At 34.3% G+C, this 18,665-nt stretch overlaps 1 protein-coding gene across 1 annotated transcript in view; it reads left to right on the top strand.

The window, feature by feature from the left end:
• LOC106883885 (peregrin) overlaps positions 1-18,665 on the top strand; it is a 103,887-nt gene that overhangs the window by 72,995 nt on the left and 12,227 nt on the right. Inside the window, exons 8-10 of the mRNA XM_014935024.3 lie at positions 2,254-2,380; positions 14,598-14,699; positions 16,551-16,673. Coding sequence (XP_014790510.1) covers positions 2,254-2,380; positions 14,598-14,699; positions 16,551-16,673 — 352 coding nt within the window. The remainder of the gene's footprint in view (positions 1-2,253; positions 2,381-14,597; positions 14,700-16,550; positions 16,674-18,665) is intronic.

Here is an 18,665-nt window from a genome sequence, read left to right as displayed (position 1 = left end):
CCATCCGGTTGCACCAGTCCTCAATCAAATCGTCCAACCCATGCTAGCATGGAAAGCGGACGTTAAACGATGATGATATATATATATATATATATACATATATATATATATATATATATGTTTAAGATGCTTTCTCTGGATAGGTGTAAACATATTTCATAAGCAGCAAGGAAACAGCGTAAGAGCATGAGTGTTACAAGATCATTTGGGAGATAAAATTTCTTGATTTTAAAGTTACCAAAGATTTTTTTTTTTCACATGTGCTAACTAAACTTTTTTGGTAACTGTTGTGTGAGTGGCTTTTGGGTTTTTTTTTTAATATTTAATTTGTACTATCTCTTTCTTTTGGAGTGGAGCAATCATTCCCTCTCTCTTTCTCTCTGATAAAAAGGTTTGTAACATCCCCTCTTTCTCAAAGATGGAAATCTTCAGATCTAAAAATATTTCAAGTGTAGCTGCTTTTGATGCTAAGCTAGTGATATTATTGATGTTTAAAATTGCTGCCTTAGAAATACTATAGGAAAGGGTGTCAGTTTCTGCAGTATTGTGTTTGGCCTAGAAGCTGTAAGCTCTGCATTCTCACAAAAATAAAATGGGTTTAAATGTGCTAGTAAAAGTCAGCTTTTACTTATCTGTATTATTATGTTCATGGAAAAATGAAAGTTTAAAAATCACTTCTATTGCTTGTTTCTTTAATAAAGTGACCAATTTAAAGTTAGGTGAAATATTGAACATGTTTTTAAATTCATTTTAAAATTACTTATAATATCTGAAATAGTAATAATTAGCTTCCAACTACTATTGTTGTGTTAACATTTGTAGTAATTTTTGCATTTTTGATATTGGAAGTATCTTGTACATTGTCCACAAAACAAAAGTTAACTTTCTAATCTAATTGGAGTTGATAAAATGAACATTGGTAAAAAATTTTCCATAATGGTATCTTTTCTAAATGTCATTAAATAGAGTGTTGTTCAATATTCATGCTGTTGAATTTATAGAATCTTGTAAACATTCAAACCAATTTTAGTAATTAAAGTATAATTAAGGTTGATTCAATTAATTATACACCTGCCCTTTCCATCATTTAAAAATAAGAAGTAATATTAAAAGCTGCTGCTTTATGGTATAATATAATTGTATGGTTTATTAAGGGTGGAGCTTCTGAATTTTGTATAACACTGCTTCTTTATTTGTGCTGGCAAATTTTATATACATGCAATTTGTATGGAATTAGTGATGAAAGTGTAAGCAAAATTGTTTTAATCAAGATAATTAAAACTTGAACTAACAGCAATGCTATTGTAGTTTCTTACATTGGCACAAGACTACACATTTATATGGAAGAGATATAGCTAGTTGATTGACCATCTCTACTTTAGTGTATATCTGGCAGCTTTTTCGTTAACCCTTGAAGGATGCAAAGAAAAATCAATTATGATATAATTACGATATATATTTGTAGCATAGATGACAAAACTGTGTCAAGTATTCAGTCGTGTACATTATCATTTATGCAACTACAGGCACTGTGTTATTAAACTTTTTGTTTGAAAGCTTTTACCCTTAACTTCACTTTTTTTTTTCTGTATGCTACTATCATTAATATGGTTTCTATTAATGATACAAGCAATTAGGCACCAGGTTAGAAAATTGGTGGTGTGAGGTTGGTGAAATCAGTGCCAATACTTTACTGTTTTTTTATTTTTTTGACACTGTGAGATACTTGATGTTGGTGAAGACATTCTCTTTATCTGATGTATATAAGTATTAAGAAAAGAAAATATTTGATAACATTAATTATAGATGTCTACATTCTTTTACCAAATCACTACATCTATGACAATACTGATTACCTTTCACCTGCAGATACTTTTTTATTTTTGCTAAGATTATTATTTTAGCGTGATGGATTGGTAGAGTCATTACAGGAATACAATAAATGCCTTGTATTTGTTCTGAGTTCAAATCCCACTGGTGTTCTCTTTGCCTTTCATCCCTCTAGGATTGATAAAATGAAGTACCACTCAAGTATTGATGTTGATTTATTTAACTATCCCTCCCGCCAAATTCTGACCTTCTGTCTGTTGTCAGAAACAATTGTTATTTTTATTTTTTGTGTTTATTTTTGTTGGAAGAAACCAAACTGCAGTAAAAATATTTTCTGACAGCATTCTTTTTCAGTATTTATGCAAAGGTTTTTGCATTCAATTATCTTTTTTAACCATCATTTTTCTTAACTTCTGTTTGTAGGGGGGATCCATAGTGAGAGCTTGCAAACGAACAATTGAGAAAGTCGGTTATGATCCTGAAACAGGATTACACTTAACTGAAGCTCCAAAGTCTCAAGATAAACAACCTGTTGTTTTAGAGAAAGACTGTAAGTAATGTTTATTTTCATTTTTCTAAATATTGTTTATGATTTTATTACCAGATTCCAATTACCTTACATTCTGACCTGAATATAAAAGAAAAATATAAAAACACAACTACAAATATTCAAAACATTAAGAATTATGGTCAGTAAATATAGGAAAAATTGATTGTTGATGTTTTCTTTTGTGAAAGATTAATCAATATTCAAGGTATATAAAAAATAAAAGTTAAGATGAAAAAATATGGAAAAGTATAAAACTGTAAATGTAGAACAACTTTCAAGTAGATTGATTGCTAAGATCTGCCAATGAATTTAACCTTGACCTGTATACTTTATCTGCTGTTTATTAACTTAACTGCCAAATTCTTCTGCTGGAATCACTCTTAACATCTACCTCTGCTGACAAAATTTTACTCACCCACTTTTAAAATTTCTTTTTATTTTCTCATCTTATGTGAATTTATTATTACTGTTGTTAACACTAGAAGTAATATTTGATCACTAAAAAGTTGACTCATATCAATCTAAGTCTTTGAAAACATTTTTCTAAATTGTGACATTGCTGAGTACACAATTGTAATATTTGTGTCTGGGAATGTAGACATTTAGATATTCAGTACTTGGAATTCATAGGAGACCTGCTGATTTATAATGGTTTTTAGATTCAGAAGCACCATTCACTGTCATTTCTTAGGTTATTTTCTCTGGTATATTTCTGTACCCTTAGAAACTAGTTCTTTAGCTGCTGCTATTTAATATTGTGAATGGCAATCAAGAGGCACTATTTCAGACTAGACTTAGAATTACATGCCTTCATTTTTCTATAATTTATCATGAGCCAGGTGTTGATATTGCTTTTCTAGTTTGGCATGTGTTGGATTCCCTCCAACCTCAGCCAACAGTGAAATGTTCTATCTTAGGTCTAACATTAGCCTAACTGAGTTAGTTTAGTACTCATGGAAGGTAACATTCTCAGTCTATAGACGTTATTATTGATAATCGTTAGGCTGTAGTCTTTATGTTTACTTTCTTACTTTAATCAGCTTTCTTCTGGTATCAAGTTCTATTGCACTAGACAACATACTGTCTCGTTTGTTTTCTTTAGCAGACCTATATTTATATTTGGTAAAGAATCAAAGTTATTTATGTCATCTTTCTATTTTGCATTTAGCTGGAAGTAACTTTTAGCCTAAGAGGGTATTGGAAAAATCTGTTGCACAATGTCACTTTAATTCTTCTTTGTTATTGGTATTTCTATCGTTGGCAAATTTCTTCCTTAATCACAAGTTTAGTTTTAAATTGAATATAGACTTTGAGAGCACTACTGATTTTGTAAATGACCAGGTGTAATAGTGAAACGTTACACTAGCATAGAATACTAAACTTCAGTGTCACTCATTTATGATCAAAATGTCATTTATGATGATTACTCTGTGTGTGTGTGTGCATGCATGCATACATACATGCAGATACCCCCCCCCCCCCCCCCCTCACACACACACACACACATACACACACTATATCCAAAATCTTATAGAATCATTTCTCTGGAAGATTCTTGAAATATATCATCGTCATCATCATCATTGGAATTAGAAAAAATATTACTGTTTTCACTGAGTGATGAATATATTTTTTATATATCTTAAACAGTCTTTATGACCATATAAACTTGTCTTTAATTATGTTCCCTTCTTACCATCATCATACTTGGCATAAATCCTCTATATGAAATCTGGAAAGATGATAGGCAAAAGTTAATCGAGAAGGATTTAAACACTGATTGACTTTCATTAAAGTAATTGATTCCTGCATGAACTTGTGTGTGTGTGGATGAAAGGTAGTGGCAGTTCTAAAATAAAAAATATCCTTTAAAAAAAAGAAAAAAAAAAGAAAGACATTGTACCATATGCACCATTGCACATGCAAACACATATATACACAGTCTGCTTACAAAAGCACTAACCAGAAAAGTAAAAAGGAAGGCATATCACTCACTAATGCCCTCCTTCCCTCCCTCTGTTATGTCCTTGAGTAAGGCACTCATTTCATATTGCAGTCTCTTCAAATGAAAATGGGTACCATCTGAGTGCAGACATAACACTCTTCTCTCAAGCTGTCACTTTTTGATGTTCTTTTGCGACAAGGATGAGAGAGAGAGTGCCTGTATCAGCTCATGACTACAAAGTAGTCTAAAACAGTAAAAGTATGGTATATGCTGCCAGTCATACAAACTTGAAAGTGATGGCTATGGATATATATGTGTGTTTTTATTCATTCACCATTCATTCATCATCATTTTTAACATCCACTTTTCCATGCTTGCATAGGTCGGACAATTTGTCAAGTCAGATTTTACCAAGGCCAGATGCTCTTCGTTTTGCTAATGCTCTTGTATGTATGTGTGCATATATGTGTGTGCATAATTTTTGTGTAACGTATGTAAAATTACCTAGTCCCTAAAAGTGTTCTACTCTTTTTTCTATATGATGTATGTAATTATCCATGCTTGGGAAACTATTATGAGATACAACAACTGTCTGGATAATAAATCTGCAAATACACTATTTGATGTGATTAGGGAGCAAGTGATTTGATTGAGGTCAATAACTTATTTATTCTGTTTCACCTTATTGATGAAGTTCTCCAATTTAGGAGGCAGTTTATAGAGAGATGACAGTCTTTTGACCCTGACTAATTGCAGGTCCTGAGCTATAGATGGATTTAGGAAGAACTTGATTTTAGTATCTCAAAGGTTTTAATTTGTCAGTGATATTAGTCAAAACTCTATCTTTTGTGAATTTCTTAGATTCTGACCCAGAATCTCTCTGTTGGATTGCTTATATAGAAAATCTAATGAAACCCTTAATTATGTCAAAAAATTTCACATTATCTAAACTGCAAAGAATATTTGGTTAAATGTATCTCATTGTGATTAGCTCATTTGTCAGCTAATGGGGAAATTTTTAAAGGAAGCTTAACTTGTAACAAAGCAACTAGTATTTTAAAGAGAAACTGTATTTTATTAAGAAGCCTAGAATTAGGAAGAACATATCTAGCTATATTATTTGGCCACATTTATAGTTAAAATCTTTTCTTTTTCAAGAAGTATTTTCCAGTAGAACATGTTCTACTGGAAAATGCTTTGGTATATAAGTATTGTAAGATCTTTCATAGGAATATTGTAAAATTGTCTTATTCTACAGCTAAGTTTGGACGAAACATTACATTTTTAGATGTAATTAAATTAACAAATAGTAATAATAATATTGTTAATGTTGATGGTAGATACGATGCAAATTTAATTGCTGTAATAGAAATAATTGTTCTTTAGATGAGAACTGCCATTTTAACAAGGTAGTATATGTATGTGATTAACTCCTCTCCCCATCACTATGAGTAAGTTGTATATAGGTTTAACATCCAGTAAATTTAAGGCTAGACATGACACACAGTCATATATCTCAAAACCAGGCTAGTAGGAATATATCATTCTTCTATATTATATCTGGGGCTTGACAGATAAAAAGCATCTAGTACAGCACTCTGAGAATTTGGCAGGGGACAAATTTTCCAGTGATATTAAAAAGCCGTGTGATTTATGTGTGGCAAACATAGTGGGGATCCTTTTTGCTGAAGATACAATTTTGAATAGGAATTCTGAAATCACTTCAGTATGTAAGTCTAAAATTTACAAGATATACCTACATTCAGTCCAATTCCATACCCAGATGTATGAAAACTAAATTCACTGTTTTTTAATTGCTGACTTTAATGAACTGGTCTGATGACTAATTTTCATATCTAGAATTGTGTAAATGCTAATGATTAAAATTCTAAAAATATTACTTTCATGATAATCAAACACTAAAATTAGTTTTATTCATATAAAGATTGAATCACATTTTAATTACAAGGAAACAGAGTAGGAGGAGGAAATCAACCATAAGAAAATAGGGGGTGAGTACACTCCAGAAAAAAATGGTGTGTTCAGCCACATCTTGAGGACATGACTGTGATGGCATTATCCTGGAGAATGGCCTGCAACACTCATTGTGGCAGACACCTCACCTCACAGGGTTCATTTATGAGATGGGTCACAGTTAACCCAATTTTGCAGAGGAAATTTGCAGTGCAAAGTCCGAGAACGCCTTGATCTTCAATTAGATTATGTCATTATAATATAGATAGGTGTGTTAATTTAAGTATGAAAGTACTTCTATATGCATATATATGATTATATATAACTATATGAAAGTATGTCTGTATACTTAGACAAGCAGTAAGAATGCATGTAGATATGTTTACAGTGAGGTACCTATATATACAAGGTTCTCTACACAAACTGAATAATGAACGGATTTTCTAAAGAAAATTAAACTTGCAGAATGAGCTGAAATTTGATCAAGGAACAACGAGCAGACTATGCATGCCTATAAGTGACTGGGAGCCTATTAGCTGAAATTTGAACTACAAATCACAAGCAGACTACATATGCATATAATTAGCTGGCAGAACATGTACAAACAGTTCATTAAAGTCCATGTATACATTTCATGGGGCTTGTAAATTTACATACATTATATAGAAAATGATAATATTTCTTATATGTTTTTGCTGGAAACATAATTGTGGGTTGACATCAGTAAGACAAAGGGAGAAATGTGTGCATGTATACACACACACACAGCACATATACATATATACATTTATGTATTATTTATTTATGGACAAGTAAAACCTCATTTTATGCCTTTGCATGGAGTTTAGTGTGGCTCACAAAAGATTACCTCTATTTATATGTATTTCAACTATTCATGTAACAAATAATTTGGTTAACAAACAGGGCTCTGGAATGGATTATGCTCACATATAGAGACCCCATTGTATGCATATGTATATGGCTGTGTTCATGTATATGTGTTTCGATATACTTTCACATATTTATGTATATATATATATATATATATATATATATATATACACACACATATATATATAGGCGTAGGAGTGGCTGTGTGGTAAGTAGCTTGCTTACCAACCACATGGTTCCGGGTTCAGTCCCACTACATGGCACCTTGGGCAAGTGTCTACTATAGCCTCGGGCCGACTAAAGCCTTGTGAGTGGATTTGGTAGACGGAAACTGAAAGAAGCCTGTCGTATATATGTATATATATATATATATATATATATATATATATGTGTGTGTATATGTTTGCGTGTCTCTGTTTGTCCCCCCCAACATCGCTTGACAACCGATGCTGGTGTGTTTACGTCCCCGTAACTTAGCGGTTCGGCAAAAGAGACCGATAGAATAAGTACTAGGCTTACAAAGAATAAGTCCTGGGGTTGATTTGCTCGACTAAAGGTGGTGCTCCAGCATGGCCACAGTCAAATGACTGAAACAAGTAAAAGATATATATATATATATTTATATATATATATCTGTGTGTATGTATATGTAAATATACAAGCATGGTTGTCCTTGCATACAGGCATGTCCCCTGCTTCACTCTCGTGCTGAGCATTCCTAATCTTGTGGGCTTGTGGGTGCTGGTGCAATGTAAGAAGCATCTGTACTATTACCATGTAAATGCACCCATGCTGGTGCTGCTTCAATACACTGTAAAATAGTTAATGTTAGGAAGGGCATCCAACCATAGAAACCATGCCACTACAGACAGGGAGCCTGGGCAGCTCTTTAGCTGGCCAGCTCCTGTCAAACCATCCAACCCATGCCAGCATGGAAAACAGACATTAAATGATGATGATGATGATGATGATGGAAGTTTACAGATATGAGAGTATGTGTGTGCTATGTTTCTGTATGTATATTATGTAGATGTGTGTGTGTGTGCATGTGATTGTATGTGCATATAAGTCTGTCTGTCTGTCTGTCTGTTTGTATGTATGTGTACATATATATATAATGTATATATATGTATGTGTACATATATATAATGTATATATGTATGTGTACATATATATAATGTATATGTATATATATGTATGTGTACATATATATAATGTATATATGTATGTGTACATATATAATGTATATATGTATGTGTGCATATATATATATATATATATATATATATATGAACATACACAGTACAAAAATTTGATTATATGTCTATGTCAGTATGTATGCTGGCTTGAGTAAAAGTATTACGCCCAAATGTATACAACTATCTGACTGCATGTGTGTGTGTGTGTATATATATATATATAGTTGGCACATTTTTATTGGGAGTGTCTACAAATGTATCCATAGATTGCAGTATTTATTTATTCAATTTTCCAATTCGTTATAATTAATGATTTAATTTGGTATCTTCCGTATATTATTATTTTATTTTTGTTATTGCTGTATATATTTATTATACTACTAAGTGTGTATGTATTTGTAAATATTAGTACATGAATGCAGGACTGAATTATATGCATGTGTTTTCCTCTAATATGTAAAATGATTGTTTCATCATCCTCATGATGTTAACATGCACTTTTGCATACTTGCATGGGGTGGATGGTATTTATTTAGACAGATGCCTGTCCTGTTGCTAACCCATACCTGCTTCCAAGTAAGGCAATATTTCCCCATAGCCAGACATGGTCTTGCAGAATATTGAAATAAATGACACTGCTTGTATGACAGTAACATTCATTTACAGCTATCACATGATGTCAAAACAAGGAGACAAACACACACACATACACACACGTGCATGAATGTGTGTGTGTGTGTGTGTGTGTATATATATATATATATATATATATATATATATATATATATATATACACCCCACTCTGCACACATTAGCACCCCACATCACTCCACATACACTACCACTGACCACTTCCCAGCACCCACATTAACGGATTATACATATTAAGATATACCGTAAATCCTCGAGTATAGTCTGCCCTTGAGTATAATACGCAGGGGATTTTTAGGGGGCTGTACCTCTGAAAAACCTAAATTTTGTGAATAAAACGCACCCCCTTCTCTAACTTGGATCAAGGAGGTCTATATAACGTCCTTGGTTTGTAAACATATACACAGTAATGTCCTTTATTATTATTGCATATATAACATAATGCAAACGTGTAGTTTTTTTGTGCACTTTGTTTGCAGAAAATAAAGAAATAACAGTAATAACGTCAGTGAAAAATAAATATTAAATAAATAAGGTGACAACAAAACATCCAGACAGATGATACAAAAAAGGACAGGAAAAAACCTGGACAGGTCATTCGGAGCTTTCTATCCTCAGTTGAGTTCCAGATTATCTCAGCAATTTTGGCCAGTTACACTCAAAACTGCTTGAATCTGGCTGGCCCCAAGAAAATCTAAAAGAAAGCAAGCGAATGTATATAGAAACAAGACCGAAAAAAAAAAAAAAACAGAGGAATGGTACACAATTACAACTACAAACAACAGGTCATTAACAACAGGTGTCTTTCAACTAAGGATGATGGGTCAGCTTTAAGACTGTCCCTTCCTCTCCTAAATTCAGCTATCCACTTTTGTACTGTTGACAAAATTGAAGCGTGATCCTCATGTATCTCCTTGGGGGCTCAACCCCTTTTCTGCTGGTACTTGAAAACACCATGATGCCAAATTTTGTCTGTTTTCAAGAGATGTCGCTACTAGTTACTTTTGAAGTCTTCTTTGAACAGTCAGATGTCAATTTACCTGGAAAGAAACAATGCAGTTATTAATAAGAAGGGTTGAAATTAATGTATGCAAGATTTCACAGCTCTAGCATCACTCTCTCATTGTCAGCCTCTGAACTTTTCAGCCCACCCTCATAAATCCAGCTACATTCAGATGTCTCACTATTATTCAATTTCTTGGTCTGCTTTGTAGTTTATAAAGTCCTTGCTCATGCAAAGATGAAAGTAAATCAGAACAATCAGGCAATGTGAAGTGGCTGTCATCTGAGTAGATGAGGCAATCATATACACATATCTATATGTGAATATATGTGTGTGTGTGTGTGTGTGTGTGTGTGTGTGTACGTATATACATGTACACACACATACACTTGTGTGTGTGTGTGTGTGTTTTTGTAATTTATAGGTATGTATGTATTTATGTATATATTAGGCAATGTGCTTAAGATATTCACTTTGGATCCATTTGGTTAAGGGTTCGATCTTTCTATATTGGATATTGTTGACCAGTGTCCTTTACTATTAGCTGTGGGTTGTCATATACCTTGTGAATGAAAATAACATGGAAATTGTTGTGTGTGTGTATATGCATGTAAGTTTTCATTTGTGTGAGTACTTATTTTCCTTTGTCTTGACATGTGTTCACTGATTGTAAATAAAGGCCAAACTGTTCATGCAGATGGTATTGTTCATTTGCAGTCTACTGCATAAGCTTATCCTAGGTTTCTTCATAAGCATGTCTTGATATCATGCATGGTTTTTTTGTAAGCAAAAGGCTTGCGATTCATACAAGCAGTGTTATTTGTTTCCAATTCTCCATGTAACCATATGTGGTCTGTTTGTTATTTATAGACTGGAAGATATTACCTTGCTTGTGCACAGGTAAGGGCTGGCATTAGGGAGAGCATCCAGCTGTAAAAGTACTCTGCTCTGATATCTTGTAAGACCCATGCAAGCACAGGAAGTAGATGTTAAAAAAATCATTATGATATTTACTTTCACCCCTACACCCTGACCTCCACCTCTTATCTACCTGTTGATCACCTCACCCCTTCCACCCGTTTCCCTATTCCTTCCAACCATCTAATCTCTCTATCACCCTTAACCCATCTTCTCTTATCTCCTTGCCACCTATGAAGCTTCCACACTTTGAATGGCTGCTCTGCTAACCTCCATCGCTTTACCACCTCTAGCCTTCACTAAGCTATGTATGAGGGGCTAATGGTTCATCCTCATCTGCTCATTTTCCTTCTATCCATCTACCCATTCACTTCAATCAGCATTCCATCATTTGTATCATCTCATAGCTTGTTAGCTCACTGCCATCCATCACTCTCTTTATTTTTTTTTTCACTCTCTTCTCCTCATAGCTTCTCTGCCACCTCAATACCCTATCAGTTCTTCATTTCTTTTTCTCTTTGTAATGTTTCCTTCTCTTAATTATCTGTTCACGCTTGCCTTTATAGTGAGAGAGTCTTGGGTCCACTTTTGTTTCAACCCATCTCCTCACCCTTACCACTCTGTCACTCCCTTTCTCACTAACTCTTGATACTAATCCCTTCCTTGTACCCTGTCCATTTTATCCTTCCTTCTCCAGTAGTGTCTGCTCTTACTTCTACCTCTACCAGCCTCTCAACAACTATAAATCAGTTTCATCACACTTCTCCCTCTCTCATCACCTCATCTAGAATTATCACATCCTTCCTCTGATTCTCCTTCATTTTTAGAGCCCTTTTAGTAGCAAGGTAACCTCACTGGTGCTGGTGTCACAAAAAAAAAAAGTGTCACTCTGTAAGGAGGTTGGTGTTAGGAAGGATATCCAGCTATAGAACCTTGCCAAAATGGACATTGGAGTATGACACCATCTCCTGGTTTCTTGAATCTTGTCAAACCATTCAGCTCATGTTGGCATGGAGAGTAGACTTTAATTGCTGCTGTTGTTGTGGATAATGACTAATTATGTCTGTATAACATTTACCAGCAATATAGATCTTTGTTCAATATTTATAGGCAATACATACCTATATATATATATATATATATGCATACATAATGTCTGTATACACAAGTATATAAATTTATACATGTACATCAAGCACAAAATCAATGTTATCTGTGTGCAAGAACATAACCTTTATTTTGATGATGTTGAGCTGAAACACAACGATACTAATAAAGGCCAGACTTTCATCTCAGCCTCAGCTTGGGAAAATTCTACTAGTTCCACCATTGCTATTGTAGTCATGCTACTGAGCCCTCTGAAGTGCATATTGAAAATACATGCAAGAATAATACATAACCTGTTATTAAGGAAATCCAGAACCATCACTCATACCTTGCTGTTCATCAATGAATGCAGCAGATGATGAAGTTTCCAATTTTTATCGGGCTCTTCATCAGTGAGACAAATACCAAAGCACAATGTTTTCATAACTGGAGGTAATATGAATGCCCATCTTGAAAAATCTGAAGCCCATAAATAGCCAATATGTAACTGAGTTTTTTCTTGAAAATCAGTTGGTATGTCGAAATGTCAAATTCTAAAAGAAACCCTCCAGGCTATATACATTCACCTATGCCAATGGCTCAAATACCCAACTAGATTACATGCTGCCCAACTAGAAATGGGTGAATAGCACCTTAAACATGATGTTTACAATACTTTTGACGGAGTGAGCAGCAACTACAAAATTGTCACATCAAAATTTTGCTTTAGTTTTAGAGTTAGCAAAACCAAATCCTTTTAGCCTCTGGTATATGACTGGTCAGTTTTAACCAACAACAGAGAAATCTGCAATCAATACACCATAGCAATTAGAAACAGATTTGAGCTACTATAAAATGAAAATGAAGAAAATTCCTCCAACACAGTATACAATTATTTTGAACCGTCCCACACAGAAGTTGCAAAAGAGATCATACCCATAAAACCAAGAACTAATAAACGTCTTTCCTGGGATGATCAAAAGATGATAAAGAGAAAACACCCCAAAAAAGTGGCTCAAACTAAAATTATTACATCCAAGCCCCTCAAATGCATTGTTTCAAAAAGCTACAAAAAAAGAGCTAGTGGACCTTATACAACAAAACTACATTAAGTAAAATAAATCAAATTAAGCACGCTGTAAAGAAGCAGACACCACTAGTTTAGCAGACAGTAAACGAAATAAGTGGACAGAAAAACTACAAGTCAAAATTGAAGCTAAGAATCACCCACAGGAACACTTAGAAAAAGTGGAAGGATTATTTTCGAAATTTGCCCTCAGTTTTTGATACACAAATAACATCAATTATTGACTACTTCCTTGATGTCATAACTGCCGATTTCACCATTGATAAATCGAAAGAAGTCCTTAAAAACACCAAAAATCGAAAAGCTGGTGAATGTGTGTGTGTATGTGTGATATTTACTGTGTATTGAGTACTATTTCGAAAATATTTACTTCTACACATTTACATGAACGAAGTGCATAAAATTATATATATAGCGCACGCACACACACACACACTCTCCCTTTTCATAGATACCTACGTAAGAGAACATTGTTAATGTTGAAAAATAAAACCAGTTCTTCATATATTTCCATGTTCACGTGTTTATTATATTAATTTACTTTAGTGATTGTAAGTTGTGCCACGCGCTGTTTGTAAACAGATAATTTGGGCGACCGTCCTATAGGTACAAGGGACATAACTCGTGTGCCTGTGTTGGTATGTATATGTGCGCGTGTGTTTGCGTGATGGAGGGTGTTTATTATTTTTCAAGTTTGCATTCCCCTCCCCTCCCATTTTAGAAGAGGGGTGTATTTATGAAAATCCGGATCATTTCCTTTGGAAATGATTGTTTTAAGAATTCTTAATTATAAAATGAACTAAAATGGGTGCTTTACTAATGTTTGTATATTACTAATGTCATTGTAGAATCTTAACTTGCGTTACGCTATTAGCTATCAAATGTGATTCCTGTCAGGACGCACAGTTCTGTTTTTCTGTTCATTCATCTGTTGAGGAATTAGCTCCAATAAACCTAAGGGCTATTCTAAAATTTACTTGTTTTAGATTAGTATTGGAACATCCATCTGGGCTTTATTTGTTTTAACCACTCTGAATGTTAGAAGGTTTAATTTTTTTCCCTAGTATATATCTCCAAGTATATATGTTCACGTCGTAGACATGCTGGGACTACTATTATGTCTATTCTAAATTGTGTGTGGTTGCTTAGACAGACAATGCTTTCTTCGACTAGTTTCAGTCAGTGAATTGTGGTCATACTGAAACACCTAGGGCACAAGTGATTACATCATCTCCAGTGTTTGTTTTATGAACCTCAGAAGAATTAAAAGGCAAAGTCAACCTGAATGGGATTTGAACTTAGAATGTAAAGGGACTTAGCCAAATACTATTAGATATTTTGACTGACACACTGCTGATTCTGTTTCCAATTTGCTGTATTTCATAAGAGACAGGTGGATAAGACATGACATTCATGTTGCCAGTTGACATATATCTCAAGAGTTGTTTTCACTTTATTTCCAGTTGACAGTTTTCTACAAGATGTTAAGGAAGACATGCCACTGAAAGAGCAATTAAGTTTGCTGCTGGACAGAATGGACATGACAAACAGCATACCTCACGGCGGTAAGTAGAAGAATTGTGCGTTTCCACATTATACCAAAAATAAATAACTCTTTCTGGAAGGAAAATTGGTTATGTTCGTGGTAATATAAAGTTGACTAAATTAATTGTTTGTGCACACAAAGATGAATTCCTTATCAAGGTATTATTTTATTGTTGGATATTTTTTCTGTCACTAGTCTTTTCCTGACTTTGAAGCTAGGCATCTCTTATTCCAATCTGGCTTTGAAGGTGCAAAGCAAGCAGATGATTGTTGACAACATCGCTGCCTGTTTGTTGCAGTTTTCATATAAGTGAATGAGATGTATCATTAACACACACATGCCTACAGATTTTCTGTGGCCAGATGCCTTTCCTGTTGTCAACCCTCACCTGTTTCCAAGGTAATATTTCCTCATAGCCAGACATTTTTCACATGAGGTTGGAAACAAACATCACCATTTATATGACAGTGATGCTTGTTTACAACTGTTACAACTGTTGTGTGTTTGTATCACTTTGTCAAGACAAGAAGACACAAACACATGTATACATACATGTGCGCGCACACACACACACACACACACACACACACACACACACACACACACACACACACACACACACACACACACACACACACACACACACACACACACACACACACACACACACACACACACACACACACACACACACACACAGAGTTTCTTCCAGATTCTGTAAATCTACTTGCAAGGCTTTGGTTAGCCTGAGGCTGTTGTAGAAGACACTCGTTCAAAATGTTACACCATGGGACTGTACTTAAAATTACAATCACACAGCCATGCATGTGTCCCAAGCTTCTTCCAGTTTCTGGCTACTGAATCCACTCCAAGACTTTAGTCAACCCAGGACTATAGAAATCATTTGCCCAAAGTGACACACAGACTGAATCTGAAACTTTGTGTGTGAGAGAGAGATGTCTATTTTTATATATATCTACATACACTCACACCTACAGCCTTCTACCAAATTCCACATGGAAAGTATCAGTAAACTTGAAGGTGCTGTGCAGTGGTATTACACCTAGAACCACTTGGTTGCAAAGCAAAGTTGTTGTTTTTTTCCAGATTTATTGCTTTTACTTGTAACAACAGGAAAATGTGAAAACAATATTTATTGACTATATTATCTGTGTGTGTGTGAATGGATGTAAAATAAGGATGCACACAGGCATGCACATATGCAAACACATGCATCATCTTTGTTTTTTCGCTTGCCTTTCCATGTGGGCACAAGTTGCATGGTACTCTGTGAGGCAGTTTTCACAGCTGGATGCCCTTCTTGTTGCCAACCCACTTAGTCATCTGTTTAAATGTGTGCATGCATGCACACATATGCACATGTGCATACACACACTCTGGTGTCCCAGTAGCCTTATTTATCAATTACAGAATTTGCAAAACCATCTAACAAAGCATTTAATAGGTGGTTGGAAAGAAAATATTACAAAATTACGTTTTGCATATTTTAAAGTAGAAATTTTTTTTTTTTAGTCTTGCTTCCATTTTTAATCACTTTAAATTACAGGTAGGTTCTAATGTATGTGTGTGGTGTAGATATGTTTTAGACTTTTGCCAAGCCTCTGAAAGTATTGTAGTGACATGATGATGCTTGAAAGTAATGTAATAGCTGAACAAGATTACTTACCACCTTTTCAATTGAATTATTTCTTTAGATTTTATAGTGCCATTCACAGAACTCTGAAGAATAATACTTGCTTATAGCATGTAAATTATGCAGTTGTTTTTAAAAAAAGGAAGAAGTTAAATTTCTTGAATGATTGTTTTTTTAAGTTTGATAAATATTGTTATAAATGAATACTTTCTCTAGGCAAGCGCTCTAAATTTGCAAAGAGAATTAAAAAAGAGATAATAAAAGTGCGGCGAAGACTCGCTCTACAAAGAAATATTTGTTCCAGTGAGAATGAAGATCCTGCTCAGGGAACTGAACCTTGTAAGTGATGTTTCTGTTATATAATTTACACTATCTTCTGTTTCTTTTATTTAATTCACTTGTTTTATGTCTTTTTTTTTGTTTTTGTTCTATGCTAGCATGGGTTGGACTGATAGGTAACATTGTTTACAGCTGGATGCCCTCCTTGTCTCCATCCTTTACCTGTTTTTCAAGTAAAGAATGTTTTTTTCATTCTACTTATCTTCAAAAAAGAAAAACAGAGCTACAAGACCATTTTTTTAATAGGGAATGTCAACAGATGACACTATCTTTAGCTTATTACTTTCAGGCAAAGGTGCAGAATGTAGACATTCAGATAGATGTGTGTACACACACTCACACACATGCACAACCAACTTTTGTGCACTTTTCCTTTACTAATTCCATTCACAAGTCCTTTGTCAGCTCATCATTGCAGTAGAAAATATATACCCACGGTACTGTACATTTTATTGAAAACATATGTAATTAGTTGAGATTGATTTATCTCCAAAATCTTTTATGTTTAGGCATTTGAATGATAATTATTTCAAATTTTTGCCACAAGGGCATCTTGGGAGAGGTAGGGATGAGTTGATTACATTGACTCCAGTGTTCAACTGGTACTTATTTTATTGACCCCAAAAGGATGAAAGGTAAAGTTGACCTTGGTGGAATTTGAACTCAGAACCTAAGGACAGACGGCATACCACTAAGCATTTCATCCAGCATGCTAATGATTCTGCCAGCTCACCACCTTCATAGCATTTGAATGATAATGAGAAGCATTCAAGTTTGCATCCTATATAAGTGAGAAATTTAGTTGGCAATATATATCTACACCGTAAAGCAATATTAATTGATTGCTTCTAATCAGGACTAGCCTAGTGTATTTATTAATTAATAATAATTCACTGAGCAGAAATCTGTCTGCTATTCACATTTAGTTTTGAGAAGACTTATTTCATTTGATATATCATTATATAAAAGAATCAGCAAGATACAGAAATGTGTATTTTTAGTTCATATCTTGTGTAGACTGTATGACTCATCTGTCATTGAAATAATTGCCATGATATTTTAAACTGTTATGGCTTATCTCAAAGCAGGTTGTTTTAGGGTTCCACAGCCCTTCATTTTTTAAATAGCTGATATGACTGCTATGCCACTTTCACAAATGTTATTTCCTTTTCATCAGAGGCTTTTGGCTGAAGTTTGGCTAAATCTTCAAAACTCTCCTGACTTCTTCCTTTAACACAAACCTTTTTTTTTCTCTTTTATTGCTATTATTGTGGTATACAGTTTTTCTTTTCCATTCTAATGGTGATCACTCTTGCTTATAACATCTAAGTTTCTTTATTTCCCTCTTTTGCTCCTAATTTCAAATATAGTCACTCTTCCCAGAATAGCTTCCATCTCACGCCCATATTCAGAAATTGTTATCTTGATGAAAGCTTTTATGTAATGGTAGCTAATTATTCAGGGCTACTTCCAGCAGTTACATCTCATCTGCCATATATTGCAATTGTTTCTTAGTAAATAGCAATAGTATTCTTAATTAAATTTTGATGGATTCTTCTTTGTTTTCTGCAGTCATCATATAATTAATCTACTGTTCTTCACCCTCTCTGTACTCTTCTCACCTACCTTCCTTTCAGCTCATTTACCATCAACCACCCGTCCACCCTTGTTTACTGTTCACTTTATTCACCTCTACCCCATTACCTCAGCTCCAATCATCTATCATTCTACCCACACACACTGCAACCACCACCCATTTACCCTTTTGAATCTTCTGTCTCTTTCTTTCTTCTATTCACCCACATGTGCCTTGAGACCACACTCTGGTACCATCATCTTCATCTCTCTTTCCAGCTCTGCTGCTATTGTCCCTACCTATCCTTAAATAAGGCAAAGTAGCATCTCCTCTATAACAAAAATCCTGTTCTCGTCTTTTCTATCTTATATTAACCTTTCAACACCTAGCATAAAGTTACCTCCCTCTCAATCAAG

This window comes from Octopus bimaculoides, chromosome 1 (genome assembly GCF_046866305.1).
Source record: "Octopus bimaculoides isolate indiv1 chromosome 1, ASM4686630v1, whole genome shotgun sequence".
Taxonomy (NCBI): Eukaryota; Metazoa; Mollusca; class Cephalopoda; order Octopoda; family Octopodidae; genus Octopus; species Octopus bimaculoides.
This window is presented reverse-complemented; position numbering and strand designations above follow the sequence as displayed.